Genomic DNA, 21,851 nt, shown 5'->3' with positions numbered 1-21,851 from the left:
AAATGCTAAAGTAGTGAAAAACATTACCTTTACAAAATGCTACATAATTGAACAAAAAGTCAGTTACTTTACATTTGCATCTGATGATATAAAAGTAAACTGAAATAACCAACAGAGCTTAAAGTTTAATTTTCCCCAAAACATTATACATTACTGGTTACAATTAATATTTTAACAGAGCTTTTTTCACTCCCAAGTCATATATGTCTTGTCTCTTAGCAACGCTGCCTAAGACACAGTTTGTACTCTCCACCAAATGTGTGGTAAACCAACATCCTGCAAATGTACGTTTAGTGACACACAAAAATAAATGTCATGAATGCATAAAAGCTGTTGATTTTCACAGTAAGAAGCATAGGAGAAAAACAATGATCTCATACTTCACATTCGATTGTATCCTAAATACTACACAATAACTAGTCTACAAGTTGCACATATTAAAATGCTACAACATTTACAGATATGTGTAAATAAAATTGTACACCACACATTTATGGGATTACCTTCAGAAGTCAGTTAGATTTAGAGCCTTACTTTCTGGGCAAATTGTTAGCCTTGTTTTTTGTTTCATGAGTAATTCGGTGCCATTCGAGAAATGTCTTAAAGACAAGATTGTTGCTGAATGTAGATTTGACAAGGGCAGATTCCAAGTTTATGAAGTTTTAACATATTGCACATTTAAAATTTTAAAAACCTTTTAATTTGCAAGTAAATATAAGACAAAGCTCTGTTTTAGATGTTAGATTTATGCATTTTGGATAGAGAGGAAATTCCACAAAGGCCTCTCACATTACCTGATTTACATTTACATTTATGGCATTTAGCTGACACTTTTATCCAATGCTACTTACAACTCTGACTGAGTACAACTTGAGCAATTGAGGGTTAAGGGTTAAGGGTTAAGGGTCTTGCTCAGGGGCCCAAAAATGCCCAAAGGAATTTAATCATGTATCAAGCAGACATTTTAACTTTCCACTGCAAAGAAAAACTTGCTCCTTGTAAATGGGACCTGGTCCCAATAAACAAGAAAAGATGAAAGAAGAAAAGGAAGAAAAGCCAAAGCAAAGAGACAATGCAAGAGAAAAAAATGTGTTAACCAAAAAGGAGGCCACTTCCTCAGCAACCAGGCTAATTCAAGTTCTCAGCAACTGGTGCAGAACAAAGTAAAAGAAAAGAAAAAAATTTTATTTGACATTGCTGGATTTTCAAAAATACACAGTACAGTGAATGAAATACCTATTGTGATAAAGATCAGTGCATGCTGCATATACTGTAATTGATGACCGTATAATTATTTTAATCAAAAGTTTAATTTAAATTCTTTCCTGATAGTTCCACATAAAAAAATGCTACGCTGAGAATTACCTTGGCCCATGATTTCCTTATGCTTACAGCTTCAATAATCAGTTCTCAGTTTGATTAAATATTCCAGAGGGGTGGTTACTGGGTAAACATCTTTGACATACTTTAGAGGCAAATGATCAGTGGCAGTTCCAGGATTGTATACATGGGGTGGCATAACTAAAGCTGGCTAAGTAACGTAATTCATATTGGCTAAATATTGGCATGTAATGTGACTCGTGCTTATTGGTACTCTCAATAAAGTGTTACGCTGGTGTTCTAAACGTGACCCTCGCGTTCGTCTTTTTAAGTCAGTGGACACTCCGTAGTGGATGATGCGTGGTTTATTCTCAGCATCAGCAGAGCATAATCTTTAATCAGTACAACAACCACAACATATCATATCAACTTGTAGTCCTGTCAGCATACATTGCTCGCAGCAGTTCATAATTCCTTCTGTCCTAAATTAAACACATCCTGTTAAGCGTGAGAAACTCTTCACTATCTGTGAGAAAAAAGATCGATTGTACAGTGGTTACTTGAATACTTATTAAAACATACGTATTAATACAATTAAGCAGCAAGTATCTGCTTCATATACACAACTGGAGAGTACGATAGACATTTTAAAAGTCAAAGTCGCTCCATGTTTGTGTGTTTTGTTAAGATTACATGATCCTATTAAATTTACATACTTTCGCTAAAGTATGTAAAGTATTTACATACTTTTCACTAAAGGGCTCACAATATATGTGAACAACACAACACAAAGATGTTATCTGTAACCAAGACACTGAACTGTGTCGCAACGCATCTATATTATTTGCCGCGAGAATTCAGAGGCCGTGTTCAATTTACATATACCTGTGACGACATCCACTAAATCATCACGAGGGTGAAGGACCAAAGCTCCAGTGAGTCCATCATAGTGCCTGAAGACTGATCACATGTCTCTCTCTCTCTCTCTCTAAGTGTAGCGTTATCTGTTTAACCGCATAGCATCTTGACAGGAATCCAGCTAGCTAACTTTAACCAGACTTACTAGTAGCATGTGCCTGCACATATAAACTCAACTTATGTTGATAGCATGTTTCATGTTATTAAGGTTTTAAGAAAATACAATAAACACCGGTAATGGGTACGGCAACCACGATGTATCATATTAACTTTTAGTCTGGTCAGTATATAGCATTTGTCCACATGAAACAGGATATTAGTGAAAACTAGCATTTAGAAACTCCGCTTAGAAAAAAAAAATGACTTAATTAAAGTTTGTTTAATAACGGAACTTGATGTATATGTACATTCATTAATCTGACTGCCAATATAAAAGCTATTGTCAATTAAACTTCTCATTACATTAATTATATTTCATTCCGGCGACACAATCTTATGTTCCAAGTGGTCCTAAAAGGCTTGCGTCCTCTCATCGGTCTATTCCAAATTCTTTTGCAAAGTTAGCAGAGCGCCATTGGCCTGTTCCAATGGGATTCTCGATTTTTCATTGGCTCTCCCGTTGCCATCTCGTAACTGTCGCGCTTCTCACTGCTGTCACTTCTCACAACGTGCGATAAGTAACGCCGGGTACGAAATGTTCTCTTCGATCCGTTTTTGCTACATTTTACGCGATTTTTCTTTACCCACCTTTTATTCCCCGTCCACTTACGACAAGAATGTACTGTAAAAGTGAGATTTAATGGGCCAAGTTAGCAGCCAGAACCGACCGACCGAGCTCGCTCGCTGAGCAAAACGCGGCCGTGTCGGCGTTATTCTGTATGTGGCACTGATGTGTGTGTTCTTCTTTCTACGGTTTGGGTATCGATCAGCGATTCAAGTAAGTAGCCTGTCAAACCTTTACGCGTGGAGGTCAAGCAGTCGGAGCTCAGGGAAGCACCACGGTCCAGATGCCGTCTGACTGACGCCGGGTTTTCCGGCAGACCCACCCACCGCCAAGGAGCTGGCTCGGCACTCTCGCCGCTGCAAGGTGACCGAGCTACCCATCCAGGAGCGGATGGAAGACTATATGGATGTGACGGACACCATAGGCGTCAGGCTTTTGGACCGCGAGAAGATGGCGGACATCTGGCAGACCCAGAGATGCCACCGCCACTGCATTCAGGACCCTCCTGGTGTTCAGCTGTACAGGAGGGTGGGGCAGGTGATCAGGGGAGGGGTCATTCTGCCCGTGTATCGCTGTGCACGCAGTTACACTTCCCTGGAGTTGTCCAGCTTCCCCTGAGCCGCTTCATACCTGGTAAGTCCCTCTCTCTCTCTTTTTGCATGTCAGCACTGTGTACTAAAAGCGTCCTTTTGATCATCCACTTTTAACAATATATAATAATGGGATATATATTATTAAAATGCGGAAAACAATATGAAGACAAAATTGAGTTGAATTTGTGCATGCAATCTTAATCATTAAAAATGAATATAATTACACAGATACACAGATTAAAAAAAAAACAGTAACTATGAAACATAGCTACTTGACATGAATGCTCAATTGCACATGGCTACTTAACATGCGAAACAATGTCTGACCCTCTATCGCCATAGTCCCGCCTCCTTGCCAGAGAGGTCACAGAGGTCACCTGCGACAGGAGTTTGGGCAGATTCTGGGTTCTGGGTGAACCGTGGGTCCGGGAACGCTGGGGACAGCACGGGTTACATCAGGCACCTGCGGAAAGGCCATGGGGGGCCGAAATGGCTCTGGAGGGGCACCTGCAGTGGACCGAGAATTGTATCCTTCACGCAGTGTGCTTCAGTTCAAAAGTGTATTTTTCTTTCTTTTATTTCCAGGAGAGCCTGGGACCTGATGATGTTCCAGGCTACCCTCACATAGTAAACCTGGCCAACAGTCTGGTGGACCTGCGTCACCAGGCCTTTGTGACACAGCAGAGGGTAGACAGCATCGTTGCTCTCTGGGGGAAAAACTGCCAGAGAGTGACAAGGGCAGGCGGTGTTGCCTACCCACCGCGTCACAGAGACCGGCTCATCAAGGGATGATTTAAAAGCAGCCACTCTAAGACCTCTGTTGTAGCTGAAACAGAGTCTGAAGTGGTAAGCACACATTCAATAATCCAATAAGTTTCCTGGAGTTTGACTTGTAGCTGTGTGACTAATTGATTCTGTCTGTCTGTCCTTTTGTATCTTCACATCTGCTTCCTTGGACAAGGCAGTGGGCCTGCTCAGTGGCCCAGTTTCAGCCGCCTTGTCGAGGCCGTGTGCCCGGCGCTTTGTCGGCTTCACCCGGCCGGTCAGACCATCGCCGGCGTCAGAGTGAACAGGTGGGCTGCCGTCATGAGGGACTATAGTGTCATCAGGGACGTAGTCCTCGGTGGCCCGGCCCCATATTCACCTTTTTGTTGAATCGGCAGACACTGACCTAGTGGTGAGTTTACCGGGTTTTATATTGATCTTACTGGCACTGTGGACTATACAGGCTGTGTACTAATAGGCTGTGCTGCATTTTATGTTACAGGTACAAGAAAAGGGAAGAAAAAGCAGGAACAGGATGTTCTGCGCCTGAGCGTTGGCCAGTCCAGCACTCCCATGGTGGCCCTGGAACCCCTCCCTCCCACGCTGAGTAAGCTCCCAGAGCGTCTGACTCACGGGCACCCTGCCTTTGACTTTAACATCCAGAAGGATGCATCTGGGCAGACTTCTCAGCATGTCCGAGGCCAGCCTCCTTTTCCTCCTGGTGAGACCCCTACGAACTCTGGTCCAGAAGGCGACGCGGCTTCTGCCACCACCACCACCACTCCTACTGCCCCTGCCGCACCAACTGGGTCCAAAGTATCCCGGACCACAGTTTAGCGGTGGAAGAAAAAGGCAGAGGCTAAGACCACCGCCACCGCTGCCGATGGACAGGCCGTCCCCACAAAGCGGCGCAAGCACGAACGCTATGCCTGCAAACAGTGTGGCCAACCCAAGACCAAAGAGTTTGGACACAGCAGGTTTCGTGGAGTGCACTTGTGCAGTGAACGAGCACTGATTTTATCCTGCTTTGTACTTCACAAAGTGAATGAGCACTGATTTACTCTGCATTCTGTTGCACAAAATCAATGGGCACTGACTTGTTGGTGATTAGACACATTCTTACAAAAGATGCGTTTGTTATTTTGATTGATATTATTTGTTTGATGAACAATAAACAAGTACTTTTCAAACAGTTCAGTTTCCTGTGTATAAATTAACTTAATTAACATTCAGTTAAGTCAGCTTTATTAATCTTATTCTTAAATGAACATCCACTTTTAACAATATATATAATAATGGGATATATATTATTAAAATGCAGAAAACAATATGAAGACAAAATTGAGTTGAATTTGTGCATGCAATCTTAATCATGATTAAAAATGAATACACAGATACACAGATTCAAAAAAAAAAAACCATGAAACATAGCTACTTGACATGAATGCTCAATTGCACATGGCTACTTAACATGCGAAACAATGTCTGACCCTCTATCGCCATAGTCCCGCCTCCTTGCCAGAGAGGTCACAGAGGTCACCTGCGACAGGAGTTTGGGCAGATTCTGGGTTCTGGGTGAACTGTGGGTCCGGGAATGCTGGGGACGGCACAGGTTACATCAGGCACCTCCGGAAAGGTCATGGGGGGCCGAAATGGCTCTAGAGGGGCACCTGCAGTGGACCGAGAATTGTATCCTCGAGTACCTTCCTACCCGGGCTGTGTCTCTCCAGTCAACTACAATAGAGAGCCCTGTAGCTGACAAATTTTGACGTTCCCTGGGAGTATAGCGACCTGGCACAGGCGTTTAGTCCCACGAGGGCCACACAGCTTCCCCCTCACAGTCAGTGGGACTGCACCATCACTCTTAAGGAGGGCGCTGTTCCTCCTAGGTGTAGGATCTATCCTCTCTCCCAGGAGGAGGTGCGGACAATGGGGCAATACATTAAGGAGGCTTTGCAGCAGGGTTACATTCATCCCTCCACCTCTCCGGCCTCTGCAAGTGTGTTTTTTAAAAAGAAAAAGGATGGAGGATTGAGACCCTGTGTGGACTACAGAGGGCTCAACGAACTGTTGGTATAATATCCTTACCCTCTACCCTTAGTCCCAGCCGTGCTTGAATAGTTAAGGGGAGCCAGTTTTTTTTACCAAGTTGGACCTGTGCAGTGCATATAATCTAACAAGGATTAGGGAGGGTGACAAGTGGAAAACAGACTTCAGTATGTTCTCTGGGCATTATGAATATTTAGTCCTGCCACACGGTCTAGCCACAGCTCCCTCGATATTCCAAGCATACATAAATGAGGTCCTACGGGGGTTTCTGGGTAGATCCGTTGTTGCTTATATCAACGACATCCTGATCTATTTTCCCTCTTGGGACCAACATGTGTGTGACGATGGGGCTGTCCTCTGTGTTCTCTTGCAGAATCAGCTCTATTGCAAACTGGAAAAATGTGAGTTCCACCGCAGATAGATGAGCTTTTTAGGTTACATCATTTGCGAGGGTAGTGTGCACATGCAACTATGCAAAGTGGAGGCAGTAATGTTATGGCCAAGACTGCAGACATGCAGGGAACTACAATGTTTCCTCGGGTTTGCCAATTTCTACTGTAGATTTATTAGATCATTCAGCATTCTGGCCATGCCCCTCAAAGACATACTTCAAGGACACACCAAGACGGTAAAATGGAACCCAGAGGCGGGAAAATCCTTTGAGGAGTTAAAGACACTTCTCTACCGTTCCGGTTTAGCAGCAACCGGATCCCGAGAGGCCTTTTTTAGTAGAGGTGGATGCATCAGACATGGGAGTAGGGGCTGTATTGTCCCAACACAAGGGAAAAGCAGGACAACTAAAACCTATAGCCTATTTCTCAAAAAAACTGAGCCCCACTGAGAGGAACTACAGGCCTGGGAGATCAGGAACTGCTGGCGATGAAACTTGCGTTCCAAGAGTGGAGACATTGGCTGGAGGGAGCGCGACACCGCTTTATGGTCATCACTGATCATAAGAACTTGGAGTACCTACAGAACTCCAAGGGATTGAACTCCAGGCAAGCCCGTTGGTCACACTTCTTCTCCAGATATAAAATCCATGTTACCTATAGACTGGGAGAGAAGAACACGCTCTCCAGGCAACATAACACGGAAGCCCAGTCAATCACCCTGGAGCCGGTTCTCTCCCCCTCCTGCTTCTTGGGAACGCTAAAATGGGACCTAGATTGAGAGATGGAGGTATCCATTTCAGATCCGCACGGCCCACCTCACCGTCTCTTTGTGCCACCCAAACACCACAGAGTCCTTATCACATGAGCACACACCTCAGTGGGAACGGGCCTTCCTGAGTCTACTTGTACTGCACAATTGCTAAGTGCTTGCTATTGGTGGCCTGCCATGAATAAGGAGATTGTAAGGTATGTGGCGTCTTGTGCAGATTGTGCCCGCAGCAAAATCCTGCACACCCTACCTGCAGGTAAGATGCTTCCCCTACCCACTCTGCTGCATCCCTGGTCTCATATAGCTATTGATTTTGTTACAGATCTGCCTGTCTCTGAGGAGAACACCATAATACTGGTGATTGTAGATCGATTCTCTAAAATGGTATGGTTTATACTGCTAAAAGGTCTACCTACTGCCTTGGAGATGGCTGATCAACTCTTCTGCCATGTATTTCAGCAATTCGGTTTGCCGGAGGACATTGTCTCTGACAGGGTACACCAACTTTACGCCAATTTACAGGCTTGTTATAATCTGAGGAAACTAGCATGAAGTGACTAGACAAGTAATATATAACATTACAGAGTTGTTGTAAATCGAAAATGTGCATTACCGTCTTCAGGTTCTTGAGCTTTATTATAATAAATAGTGCTTAGGCTTGTACCTGAACTTGTGCTATATTGTAGTCATGAATCTATAAAAGGCCATTTAAAGAGCTATTGGGGCCTTTTACCAAAAGATGAAAAAAGATAATAAGCTGACTTCATGAAAGCTATAACTCTGCTATAATTAAATAAGGTTCCAAGAGAATATTAGAATCACAAAAACTTGCTCTGACTCGACCTAAATCATAGCAGTTTATCCACATTCAATTTGGCTTGGCATTCAAAATTCCCCAGACATTCATGCAAGAATGGCTTGGTAATTTAAAAAATAACAGGACGTGTAAAAAGTCTCAAAAGCTTTTAAAGCAATTTCTACTCATTATGTGCTTATTCTCACACAATGACTTTGATATGTTGATAACATTTTAAGATTTGTAAAGGCAATTTAAACTGCTTTACCTACACGTTCATGATGATAACTGATAAGCACTTCTGCTCAAGATGTCTTTCTGCTCCTGTGACTGTTTGTCACAGGTATATGCTGAATTCAGAAATCAAAACATAAAAGAGTAGACAGGGCTCCCAATTAAATCCCAAGACATACAGCCCCAGGCTTGTGGTTAAGTACATACAAAGAGCAATGCATTTTGTATTGTGCATTTGGATGTATGAAAGATTTAACACATTTGTGAAAACAGACTAAATGTTAGATTTCTTATATTGTCTAATATTTTCTAATATAGCTGTTTCCACTTTTGCCTGGAATAGAATTAACCTCCATGTGCCTACTATCCAATAAAATGCCATGGATTTAAGCACCTCTACGTAGTATGTCTCTACATGTAATGTCTCTGTGACAGACTAACTTTGCAACTTGATAAAATGTGCCTCAGTGTACCAATTCCAGCACATAGTTAACAGCTTACCCACTTTACTTACCCACTGGTTTGTGGTGTTAAAAGGATGTCACAGGTATCTCCAATAATAAATTTGATGCAACTGGGTCCATCAACCATAGGTCTCACCAGCCACTCTATTGCTTCTCAGCATCTTCTAACTTCAGCCACTGATTTTTTATGAGCAGCTGCTTCTGCACCCCTGCGCTATTGCCACATCTATAGACCTCAATAAGGTAACCTCTAGACTTACCTGAGCACATTTAAATTCCTCTACTAAACTTGTCATCTGCAGCTCTAGCATGATATTAGCAACATAGTGTAATGCCTTAATATTAGCAAAAGTTTTACCATACCAAGCCATGGATCTATAAAAAGCCCTTTAAGAAAATACAGACAAGTGACACCTAATTGGTTTCTTATGACCTTATTCATAATCTTCTCTACTTTCTCCACTTGTGTAATCAATCTCATAGACTATCAGTAGCCACCTCAACTGAGGCAACTCCATATCTTCTCTCAGGCCCTAAACTTGGTGTTTATCATTAAGAGTTGAATTATACCAAATTTTCAATATAGAGGGAATCAACTCACTAGTAGTAAAAAAAAAGGTTCCCTGCACAAGCATCCACCCCATCAATTGACAGACTTCATGATTTACGAGATTTAACCTTGCCCACTTAAGACTATCACTCAATTTGTCAAACATCTGCAGAATACATGGAAGAGTTACTGTAAGTGTTGTCTTGTAACTTGAAAGAACACAATCAACAAGACAGACCGCCAAGGTTTGGCAATGACCTAAGCATGCCTTTAGCTCATGGAATAGTTCACCTGAATAGATGTCATTTTTATTTCCTCCACTGTAGGCAACTATCAACACTTTGGAGGGAATACCCATAGATAAAACTGAAACTGATTTTTTGTGAAGACACATGATGGTGGCTCAATAATCAAGTCAAGGTAAATGAAAAGACAAGAAGGTTAAACATAAACAGGATACAATTCCTGGCATATCTATAGAAGCTGTACATTTGTTCAGTGAATGAAATGGTCATATATATTAGCATATGCGTGTTTTAGCAAACATCCAATAATGGTCATATTAGCCAGTGCATGTTTCACAGACAAGCAGTGTGGGGTTCATCGATAATTGGTTTAAGGGCAAGCCTGGCCTTTTAGGGCAGGTTGTTATACATCCTACTAGGGAGAGTGCTGCTATCCTTTCCTATAGCATAAGTCACAGTCTTATGACAGATTAGTTAAGAGGCTAAACCAACCATCTACTGATCGCTACAAGACATCACCCAAGGTCTACCATACTGGTCTACCACTGTGTCTGTTCCCCGAGCTAAGCAGAAACACAGAAAACCAGGGAAAAAAATTCCTTAATAACCAAATTAATATTAAAGTATATGGCACACAGAACACTGCCAGCAGCTGTGATCTAAAGCTAGGATTATTAAATATTAGATCCCTTACATATAAAGTGCTCATGATAATGAGTTTTAATGAGTTTGCAAAATTCCTCTCTAGTCAAGTTACTTTTAGCAATTATTGTTGGTGACTTCAACATTCACAATAATAGTGACCAAGAACTCAGATCTGCCTTTAGTTCTATACTAGAATCATTTGGTCTCATTCAAAGTATAAGAGAACCCACACACTCTGGTGGACATGGGCTTGATTTAATACTGATGTACAGTACAGACATAGAGAACATAATAATGAACACACGAGGAGACATTTAGGAGGAGGGGTCATACCATGACACATATAACTAAATCAAAATTAAATTAAGTAATTCGTGGTGGACCAATATAACTAACTATATGCATCCTTTACTAGAGAATATTAAAATATTGTTAGCATGGATTCACTGCTGTGATTTTGTCTAAATCCACACTGAAATAATTACTGGACATTACCACAAGTAGGTGCATAATTGCAGTGAAACTGCTTTCTCTATTATTTTTTAAATAAAGGGCAGGTTCAAGAATGGCCTATAGTTTGAAAGCTAATGAGGATAAAGACTAGGTTTTTTAATTAATGGTTACTAACTGCAAGTTTTAAAGATTTGATAATATAACCCAGGCAAAGAAAAGCGTGAACTATGGAAGAGTGAATTATAGTAAGCTCAGGTGTTGTACTACTGGGCAGAGAGAGGGGAGAGCATGGTGAGGATTTCCATTATGATGAGCAGCTTCCAGCAGACTGTAAGTAGTTTTAAATGAATTGTTTATTGTTTAATAGTTGACATTGTGCATGTCTTCAGTTTTGTTTTGGTTTTCATTCCCCGTTTTAATTTTAGAAATGTCATCCTCATTTAAAAATGCCATTAGTCTCAGTGTTTTTCTGTTGTTTTCTGATTCTGTTGTCTAAAAAAATGTGTTTATTGCATTTAACAGTAGCATTCTCTGGCATTCCTTCTATACAATCATTACACATGACATGGGATATAGCCGCAGAGTTGGAGGAAATAGAGCAGTGCATCAAATAATTCAAGAGCGGATAGGGAAGAAGATGCATCCCAGAGGAAAGGGGTACTGAGTGCTACACCTTCCTTCTACTGATCAGTTTAGCCAGGTAGGAACTTGGCTTTATGAAGAAGATGGCATAGATGTGTAACACTGCTGTTAGTACACACTAACAATGGTGATCACATAAACACACGTTACGGCTATCGCAAATGGTTATGATGACGGATGTTGACATTAAACGACTTACGTAGCGACAATGACCAACAAACGAAGTTCACATGGACATGGGTTTAAATAGACGTGGCAACACTTGACAAAGTCTGTGCACATGTGTGCAATTCCAGGGGGGCGTGGTTACTAAACAGATAAACAATACACCTGTGGATTCCCCACACGTGGCGAACCGTACCACGTGACTTATGGTGAAGGAGCAGTCCGTGACATAACCCCCTCCCAAGGGGCGCGGCTCCCAAAGCGTCCACCTCTGGGACTGCGAATCCCAGATCGCTAAGCCCAGTGCTCACTTAATACAAGGCAGACTAGGAACCGCCACCTGGGAGACCTCCATACACAAGGGAGAAAGGCAACGTCCCTGCCTTTCTTGGGGTATTCTGGTATGCTCCAAGTGATGGGTGTGGAGGAAGCATTCCTTGAAGATGACCCCTCCCTGGGGGCGCGGTTCCCCATGCCTCCCCTTCCAAGATAGCAAACTCCAGGCCACCATACAAACACATAGACAAGGCGCGGCATTGCCCGGTGCCCACCCAACACAAGGAAGGCCGAGAACCTCCCACCTGGGAGACCCCCCCCCCCCCCCCCCCCCAAACAAGGAAGAAAGGCAGAGTGCCTGCCTCTCTCGGGTCCTTCCAGTATGCTTCCCACAGCGTGACACGCAAATACACATGTCAACATACATACAAGGTGCTGTGTTGCAGTGCCTGATAACACCACAGGCACTGTTAATGTGTCCTTGGGCCCACAGCACACTCGGGGGTGCACATCCGCCTTGGTTTCGTACGTGCAGCCTCCCTTAACGGTCCTCATTTTTTCTGCAGCTCTAGAAGTGCCCCAGAGGAACTCTGGCTCCGGCACTTTGGGCAGACCCCTCCAGTCCTCCTCCTGGTGGGTCCGTGGTGGCGTAAGAACTCGGGCTCTAGCATATTTGGCCATAGATCTTGTCGACTTTATCACCCTAGGCCCCCCCCCCCCAAACTTCTCCAGGGGGTGTTATCCCCCCACAGGGCGCGGGGCAGGATGCACAGACCTCCTCGTTCATGTGGGACATTTATTAATATGAAACACACACTACATGACAGGCACTCACAAACATTGACAGTGAACATGATTACAAGGTTTTACATTTTACAAATAACAAAGGTGATCACACAAACAGACGTTTCGGCTATCACAAATGGTTATGATGACAGATGTTGACATTAAATGACTTATGTAGCGACAATGACCAACAAATGAAGTTCACACAGACATGGGTTTAAATAGATACGGCAACACTTGACAAAGCCTGTGCACATGTGTACAATTCCAGGGGGGCGTGGTTACTAAACAGATAAACAATACACCTGTGGATTCCCCGCATGTGGCAGACCGTACCACGTGACCTATGGGGAAGGAGCAGTCTGTGACAAGATGTTAGCACACCAGTGCTTAACAGTGGAGTCTGTCTGGTGTCCAGCAAGAGAGCAGTGGCACATATCAGCCTACAGTGGTGAGAGTACATGGGAACCATTACCATTCAAGAAGTGTGAAGAGGAGGAATTAGCACTGAAACATTTCCTTAACATGTTGCTGTTAGAGCTGAAAAGACAACACCATAACTCATCCTTGCCATAATGGCACATCAGTGAACAGCACAGGGCTATTTGGCTGAGGAGCATGTGATTGCTGCTCTCTGAGAGGCCAGTATTTGTATTCATATCTGTATCTGTTGAAGCAGCAAAACTATTTGGGATCAGGGACAGCAAATGAGTGGTCATAAATACACTACTAACTATGAAGGTAACTTAACTAGTACAATGGATCTGTCTAGCTTTCGGCTCCACCCCTAACAGCTAAGATGCTCCATGCTGCTGAGCCATTTTCCAGCTGCACAATGGGCTGCTGTATGGGAAGAGCCAGCATGAGGGCAGTTCCTGGTGCCACATCGCTTGAGGAAGACTATATTCAGTATATTGTGAATTTGTAGATAAGTACTATGGCACAGTTGAATAAGATAGAATGAATGTGAACTATTCATGATATAAACTAATAACGTATTTTTATTTGGTTGGGCTAAAGCACAGAAGTATGCTGGTTTTACTCCAACCATCCTCATGTTCAGCCACTAGCACAGGATGCTCACGGATCTCATCTTTGGCTGCCCATCTGGGATCTAGGATGACAGCATGGCTATGGTGGGTATGCTAGGTACTCTGCCACCACCTCCATAACATGCAACTGTTTCCAGAGACCTCCAGATTGACACCAGTGCCTGCCAGAAGTGGCCTCCCTAGACCATATGCATGGTCATATGACTCATGCTACCAGGGGCAGGTATACAAGTCTGGCTCTTCAACCATTGGCCGCAATCACCATTGGAAGTCCCCTTGGTAAGGAACACTTTGGCCAAGGTTGTTTATTGGGTCCTGGCCCAGCAGAAGGGAGACCTCGCCAGACTAGGGCACTCTGTGACACGACCATCAGCCATTGTGGCAGTCAGACCAGAACTGCTGCTGCCAAGTGGCTGCAGCACAAGTGATGCATGCTTGATGGACTTTTTGGGGGATGCTGGGGTCATTTGGCACAGCTGACCCATGAGGAGGTTCCAGTGTGGCAGTGGCCACTGCCAGTGAGAGAGGAAACAGGTAGGGTGTTATGAGGACTCTCATAATGCTGTACAACTGAATGTAATTAGTTTTAAATTCACTGTTTATTGTTTAAATAGTGTGTTTAGTTGTTTTAGATTTGTCTTCCCCTTTTTGTTAAGACTTTTAGAAATGTGACTTTCATGATGTGTTTCTGTCTTGTTAGTTATTCCCCCTCCTATTTCCCTTATTAATCTCAGTCATTTGCTGTTACAATACAAGACATTCTTTACTGTCAGAATTCTCAACAATTTGTCCTATTGTTATTGTTGTTGAAATGCTCCTCATAATTACATGGCTCTACTCAGGAGCATGGTGCTGCACTTGATCCCATTTTATCTCTTGGTTTTTCTCTAAATCATAAACTGATTACATTTTGTGCAGCATTACCCTTTCAAATCTCAAGAAATTATTTTACTGTAGGTCATCCACTCTTTGTTGTAGCTGTCACTTCTTTGAGGAGTGTAGAATAATAGGTCTGTGTTTTACTCCTCCTACTCGCCATATTGGACATAATAGCATTTTTGAAAAACAGACATCCTAAATCAAAATCCCAGTCTTGGTTAATTGATTCCATTTGAACTCCTAGACAGGACTGTATGAAAGCAGAAAGGAAATGGGAAAAAGACAAGTTGAGAGTATCTTATTATCTTATTATATTTTACAAACTCCCTCACTACATTTCAGGAAGTTGTTAAAACAAGACCTCATCTTCCAGTGTTGATTAGTCACTATGTAGTTGTGACAGATTTACCAGTTTCAGCCTGTTTCTTTTCCCACTTTAGTACAGTTTCACTTATGAAGCCTGCTACATTTCCTCTTGACTTTTTCCTATTGTGTCTTCTTAAAGATACATTTAATGTAGTTGGCCCAAGTGTTCTTATAAACCCCTTTTTGTATTTTTCATCCTGTGCCTTTTCCAGTGATACAATGTTAGTTTTGTGAATGAAAAATATTTTGGATTTTAAAACAGGTGTTCGAACAATTATTTTCAAGGAAAAACAAAAGGTGCAGAGTTGAACTCAATCCAAGAAAACAAACAGAAAGACATTTGCTGTAGGTGTACGAAGCAAATAGTAAAATGCCCACAAAAATAGGAATGTAGACTGCATGCTACCAAAAAAAAGATAGGGACAATTGTTTTGATCAATTTTATTCTATTAGTATGAGCTGATGTCACCCAGTGAAAAAAGAGCAAACATTTCAGCTTCCATACTACTTCCAGTGCTTATGGGAAACCATCTTACACCCTGCTCACCTTTTATAGGCTAAAACAGGCTACACCTGTACAGATTGTGTAATCAATGTCTTACAGAGACAGTAGCAGCAAAAGAAAATAAATATAATGAAGAAGAAAAGGAAAATGTATACAACCGTAACAATAAGCATTAAAAAGATGAAGTAAGAAATGGCAATGTACCCTCTTATTACAAAAAAACAAACCAAAAAAAACCATTAATTTCAAAATTATATGCAGTTGCAACTAAATAAACAAATAAACAACAGTCATGTCAAAACAACAGCATTTGAGGGAAGCTTGAGTCAGAAAGGGATATGAGAAGCTGGAAAAATACCAGGGATTGAAAGAAGAAATGAAGAGAACATCGAAGGTTAACACCAAGATTGACTCATTTGTGAAAGGGGAACTTGAGGCTATGAGCCGTAAACTGGAGTAGTGGCTCAAACAAATTCCAGATATGACATCATCTATCTCTGTGCGGAAGATCCTGTGGGACATCAGGCAAATAAACAAGTACCAACTGGACATAGATAAATTACAGAAAACAGCGGTTTGAAAAAAAACAATGTGGACGTTTTTGTTTGTTCGTTTGTTTGATTTTCTTTTTCTTAAAAAAGACATTTGGTAGCATTTCTTTATTTGCCCAGCAGAGGCCGCAGAAGGATTTTTTTTTAACATTTCAAAGTTAAAAACACGTGACTCACTTCTCTTTTCCTCTTTGTGCTTCTTTGCCACACGCTCAGCCATTTTGTAGGAAACTCAGAGGGACACATTCTACCAGATACACTTTGAGAGCAACTTGCAGGACTTTAGAATAAAATTCTCATTTTCAGGATCTCACACAGACGTCTTCTTAATTTTCAGGTAGTCTGAGTGATTACCACAGGTATTATGAAACTTTTCTCTTTCAATTTCCTTATCTACCATTACAAACACACACAGTCCTTCCTGGAGTAAGTCTGCTAATTCATTTCCAACATTTGTAACATTGAAGTTGTTGCTAAAGTTCAATTTTTGTCGCTTCTGAAGTAGATAAAGTATTCTCAGTTTTAAAATGTGCATTTTTTCACATTTTATTATGCCTGCAATAATTTTTCAAAATGTATGTATACATACCTATACACAGACACAACTTAAAGTATTTATTAGCCCGTCTGACCTGCCCAGACTTGCTCACTAGTTCGTTGTCCAGAGGCTAAAGTCAATGTTTACTTTGGCCAAAGCTGAGCTATATAGGAAATCTTCAATAATAGACATCATGCTATTTTATGGCGATACTCTTATTCCAATACTGGTTGGTTTTCAGATTGAGAACCAGTTTTTGATGGGCCAGGAGATAACACTACATCTGGATTCTCAGTCTTCTTAAAGTTTTTGAGAATAATAATGATAGAATGGTTATGGAAGCATCAAAGGGCAATAAATAAATAATAAATAAAATAACTATATATAACTAATATAATCCATCCCTTCTGTGCAAACCAGTAGCACTTTTACATTTCTTGGCAGGTTTTTGCTAAAGTTACATAATATTCTGTAAATTCCAAATCTTTTAAATGAAGCTAGTTCAGCAAATTACCCTTTTAATTTAAATAATATTTAGGCACAAATAATTATTAACAATCCATGTTTGTACAGGTATTTTCAAGCTGGTACAGTAAAATGTTAATATGCAATTTAAAAGTACATTTGGCAAGATAATGTTAACAACCAGAGGAACAGTGTGAGCTCAGTTCAAGAGATTTGCCTGTATAGAGACAGAGCCATATCTATGTGGCTATATACACACCTCCTCTGCTGTTACACAGACTTTGCTGACTGGTCTGTGCTGGTGAAATTCTGTGCATAGGCCAGAGGTTAAAGTCAGTGTTTACTTTGGCCAAAGCTGACCCACACAGGAATTCTTCAATAATAGACATTATGCTATTTTATGGAGATATTCCAATAATTATACCTAGCCAGTGGAAATATTTTAAAGCCAGTGTAAAGCTATATTATAATTTAAAATAATAGTTTGTTTTCAGTTTTTTGGAAATGCTTGGCCTTGGGTGCTGTGTATAATGTTCTTGGTTTAGACAAATTAAGATCTATGCATTTGCTATTGCTGCAAGCCCACTGTAAGGCTCCCATTTTCCCATTTTAACTTGAATCTCCTTCAGTGATGGCATTAGAAAGCTGAAAAATGATTTTACTTTAACATAGAAGTAGCCATGAAACACCAAAGATCAAAGTAAGGCATAGGAAATCATGAGGAAATTGTGATTGTCCAAGTTGTAGGTTGTCCAGTTGTCACAGACATAAAAAGGCTATGCCAAATCTGAATGTTTTTTTATTTACCTTGCTCTACAATTGTATAGCTATCAAATCACATCTGGTCCCATGTTGTATGTTTGTTATTCCTGCATCATATGTGTGTTGCAGGATGTCTCTTGGGGGTGGAAAGAAGTGTGGCTGCTGTCAGAAGATGGTCTATTTTGCAGAGGAAATTCAGTGTGAGGGACAGAGTTTCCACAAGTCCTGCTTCCTGTGCAGTGAGTTTGCTTTATTTTCCTGTTTTAATAACACTACTAACATTATATAACCAAACCATGCAGAAGTTGTGGAATAATTACAAAAATAAATAATACATCCACTATGGATTTTCAGATAATTAAAAAATATATAATTGTACATTATAGTACAGTGTGTGTTGTTACAATTGCCAGCTCGCGCTCCACTTCCTGACATACTGCTTAGCCTTATAGTTTAATTTGACTATCTGCTCAGGGTCGTAATGCACATGTAGAGCATAACAGTGTTTTGTGAGCACAAGGTCTTCTTTGAGAATGTCATTGCTATTGTACAGTAGTGGACTGTTCATTATTATATGTAACTTTACATAAAAATAAAACTCAAAAGTGGGAGGAAGAAAAAAAAAAGATCTGATAGTTTTCTGAAATTGTGAGATTCCTGGAAATTTTAATGAAGGTACATTCAATATCTTATTTTCCACTAATGCTCAAAATCTGATGCTTGTAATTTGCTACAGAGTTCCTTTAAAACATTTCCTGTAAAAAAAAATTAAGAAGAAATCTTTAAACTGTGCATACCCCACCCCTGATTTGGCTGCTCAGTCCATACCTTTATTATGCTAATTCCACCAAAGAGACCACAGATCCAACAGGTCAGACTAGTTCTGAAATGAGTCATAACCTGGACTGAGGGGGTCATCTCAGCACTTCAGGACTGCTTTGAGCACACAGACTGGGACATGTTCAGACGGGATGCTTCCAACAACAACCAATCTGATGTAAAGCAGTGATTAGCTGCAATAGCAAATGCATAGATGATGTGACTCCTTAAAAACTGTTACTACAAACACTATCCAGAGCCATGGATGACTACAGAAGTGTGTGAACTGCTAAAAATGTGCTCCAAGTCACCTGATTAATAAAGAGTAACTTCTAACAGGTGTGATCAGTAGTGTCCTATAAAAGCCTAGCTTACCCTGCCAAACATTGCAAAGTCTCATCTGCTAGTCATTTGTATTTACTCCTGTTGTTCTGGGTTATGAACTCTTTTGTATGTTTATTGGATTTGCACCTGCCTATGCCCTTTTAGATTTATTTGCTATCTGGAATATACCCTTGCCTGTGTTCTGACTATGTCTTTAGACTGTTGCACTTTATCATTAAACCATAAATACCTGCATTAGACTCGGTCTTGTTTCGACATACCTGACGTTGTTGTTGTTGTTTTTATTGTTTGCAGTAGTTAGTGATTCATTAATATCATTTACACAAATGCTACATTTAAGTGAAAACTATAAACTATGTCAGTACATATTAATGTATCTCCACGTCCTTTGATGTCAGTGGTCTGCCGGAAGAGCCTAGATAGTACTACTGTGGCCGTCCATGACAATGAGGTCTACTGCAAGACTTGCCATGGCAAGAAATTTGGGCCAAAAGGCTATGGCTATGGTGCAGGTGCTGGAACCCTAAGTATGGACAGAGGAGAGTCACTGGGAATGAAACAAGAAATGTAAGTTTTTGATTCAGAAAGTTTGAAGAGGTCCACAACAAATGCACATTTCCATCAACAGGATCTGAATTTCTCTTTAATTGCAGTACTCAGCCACACCAGCCCACCAATAACCCAAACACCTCCACGTTGTCCCAGAGGTTTGGGGGATCTGATATATGTCCAAGGTGTAGCAAACCAGTGTATGCTGCTGAAAAGGTCATTGGAGCAGGAAAAGTAAGTATCCTAAATGGTGTAAAAATTCCAACACACTTTTCAGTAATGTCATACTGTTTGATTTCTGGTATTGTGATGACCTAATATTACACCTTGTATTTATAAATTTATATAATGTGTTTACAAAAATGTAGACATGCTGCTTACAGATACTGGCATAGTACATAGTTCTGACAGATACTGGGGCCATTTACTTTGTGCAGTAAGTAAAAAGCATCTGTGTCCTCTACCCCTGTTCTCTAGTCATGGCATAAAAGCTGCTTCCGTTGTGCAAAATGTGGGAAGGGGCTAGAATCCACTACACTCGCAGACAAAGAGGGAGAAATCTACTGCAAAGGTACAATATTTTTTTAAATGCTTAACTCTGTCTCATTTTCTTTTTTTTTCTTTTTTTTTTTTTGCTTCTTGTGCATGTGTGTGAATAATTTTTTTTCACACACATTATATATATATATATATATATATATATATATATATATATATATATATATATATATATATATATATATATATAAAATGTATTTATTTATTTTTATATATATATTTCATGTGCATATATACAGTACTGTACAAGTCTTAAGCCACCATTAAATTTGTTGTTTAAGCAATGTTATAATGCCCATATATAATTATTTCTCAGTCTCTTTATTAAGATACAAACAGAAAATACAGGAAATATGTACACAAAAAAAAAAAAAAAAATTCAGAATAAAATGACTTCTACAGGCAAAAGTCAGTATTTAGTGTGACCTCTCTTGGCTCTAATCTTGATCCCTTTTGGTGAGACTGTCCTGAAGTTTTCTGATGTAATTTTCTAGTACCATTCCATTCAGGTTCCATTCCATTTAGATTCATGAGAACCAGGTTCCTGCTATTACTTAAGTATAAGGGGAGGTCACATTAAATATTTGTCACTGTACCCAAGAAGCTTTTATTCTGTTTGTAATGTTGCGTACAAATTTTCTGTATTGTCTGTTTGTATTCTAATAAGAAAGACAGAATAATAATATATGATCATTATACAAACAAATCTAATGTTGGACTAAGACACAGTACTGTGTGTATATACATTAATCCAGTACTCTTGTGCTCTTGTACTCTACACAGGTTGCTATGCCAAAAACTTTGGACCAAAGGGATTTGGGTATGGCCAAGGTGCTGGAGCTCTTGCTCATACGCAATAAGGCAGCTCAAACCCACTCTCCAGTCCATACTCCTTATTTGTACTTGTCTAGAGAAGCATCTGTCTGATGATTTAATGATGTGTTATATTGCATTAAGTCTTATTACCATGAATAAATTTAAAAAATAAATATCAAATTCATTGCATAACAATGACCATTTTTAGATGTCCTGTTATGAATGAAAGATAAAGATTGCTGAAGATAAAACTGCTTGTTTTTACTTATTGCTTGTTTTTGTTGAGAACTTTTCTGAATCTTTTACAAATGTGATTTCATTGTATTTGGAGTACCTTGATGATTTACACTGATGGATGTCTTATACTTTTAGTTAGTTAAATAGATAACTTTAAAGGGCTGTAAGTCCGTGCAACATATATCAGGATTATTTATGTTTAGATGCAGGAATGTATGAGGGCAGATGCTTAGCATGATAAGGAGACATCTACAATGTCAAGTAGTTTGTGAAACAATCTCTGTTTTGCTAGAAGACCAATGGTGGTGGCTCTTAAATCCTTTCTAGGTGGAGATGTCATACCCAAGCATATTCAGTTAACACCTTATAAGACATTGTTTGTATGTATTCTTTTTAATTATGCACACAGTATCTGTAAAAAACTAAGAAATCCAATTTATAATTAAACTAATTTTTATGATCTATTATTAGATCATATAGATTGTCAGAGTGAGCATGTCATAATAGTTAAATTGGATGCTTGCACAGACAGGAAGTTGTCTAGTATGGGTTTGGTGATTTTTAATGTGTCCCAGGACCAGGTCTGGTGCAGGAATAACTCAGTTAAGGTAATTCTTTCTTTT

The 21,851-nt window shown here is 40.4% G+C and overlaps 1 protein-coding gene and 1 long non-coding RNA gene across 4 annotated transcripts; both read left to right on the top strand.

Annotated features, from left to right (window-relative positions):
* Positions 1–2,896: 2,896 nt before the first annotated feature.
* LOC113590081 lies at positions 2,897–5,475 on the top strand. 2 transcript variants are annotated; one of them, XR_004775595.1, is made up of 4 exons: positions 2,897–3,595; positions 3,898–4,401; positions 4,521–4,732; positions 4,823–5,475. It is a non-coding gene; the product is annotated as an uncharacterized LOC113590081 (long non-coding RNA). The 2 variants fall into 2 exon arrangements; XR_003412071.2 differs by having other exon boundaries at positions 4,517–4,732.
* A 10,863-nt stretch (positions 5,476–16,338) lies between these two features.
* Positions 16,339–21,242, top strand: csrp1a (cysteine and glycine-rich protein 1a). Of its 2 annotated transcripts, none has more exons than XM_027030052.2 (6): positions 16,339–16,476; positions 18,034–18,143; positions 19,467–19,635; positions 19,722–19,851; positions 20,095–20,188; positions 20,959–21,242. In XM_027030052.2, exons 2-6 carry the CDS (start codon positions 18,035–18,037, stop codon positions 21,033–21,035), a joined length of 579 nt encoding a protein of 192 aa, XP_026885853.1. In that variant the 5' UTR covers positions 16,339–16,476; position 18,034; the 3' UTR covers positions 21,036–21,242. The 2 variants fall into 2 exon arrangements, with proteins under 2 accessions (XP_026885853.1, XP_026885852.1); XM_027030051.2 differs by having other exon boundaries at positions 16,339–16,498.
* The last annotated feature ends 609 nt before the right edge of the window (positions 21,243–21,851 follow it).

This window comes from Electrophorus electricus, chromosome 24 (genome assembly GCF_013358815.1).
Source record: "Electrophorus electricus isolate fEleEle1 chromosome 24, fEleEle1.pri, whole genome shotgun sequence".
In the NCBI taxonomy this organism is placed as follows: Eukaryota; Metazoa; Chordata; class Actinopteri; order Gymnotiformes; family Gymnotidae; genus Electrophorus; species Electrophorus electricus.
This window is presented reverse-complemented; position numbering and strand designations above follow the sequence as displayed.

What these genes read in the sequence shown, in the direction of transcription:
- csrp1a (XM_027030052.2), top strand. Translation starts at nt 18,035, where the DNA reads ATGTCTCTTGGGGGTGGAAAGAAGTGTGGCTGCTGTCAGAAGATGGTC. An exon ending in CAAGTCCTGCTTCCTGTGCA is followed by an intron (nt 18,144 to 19,466) that starts GTGAGTTTGCTT and finishes CTTTGATGTCAG; the next exon opens with TGGTCTGCCGGAAGAGCCTA. An exon ending in GGGAGAAATCTACTGCAAAG is followed by an intron (nt 20,189 to 20,958) that starts GTACAATATTTT and finishes TACTCTACACAG; the next exon opens with GTTGCTATGCCAAAAACTTT.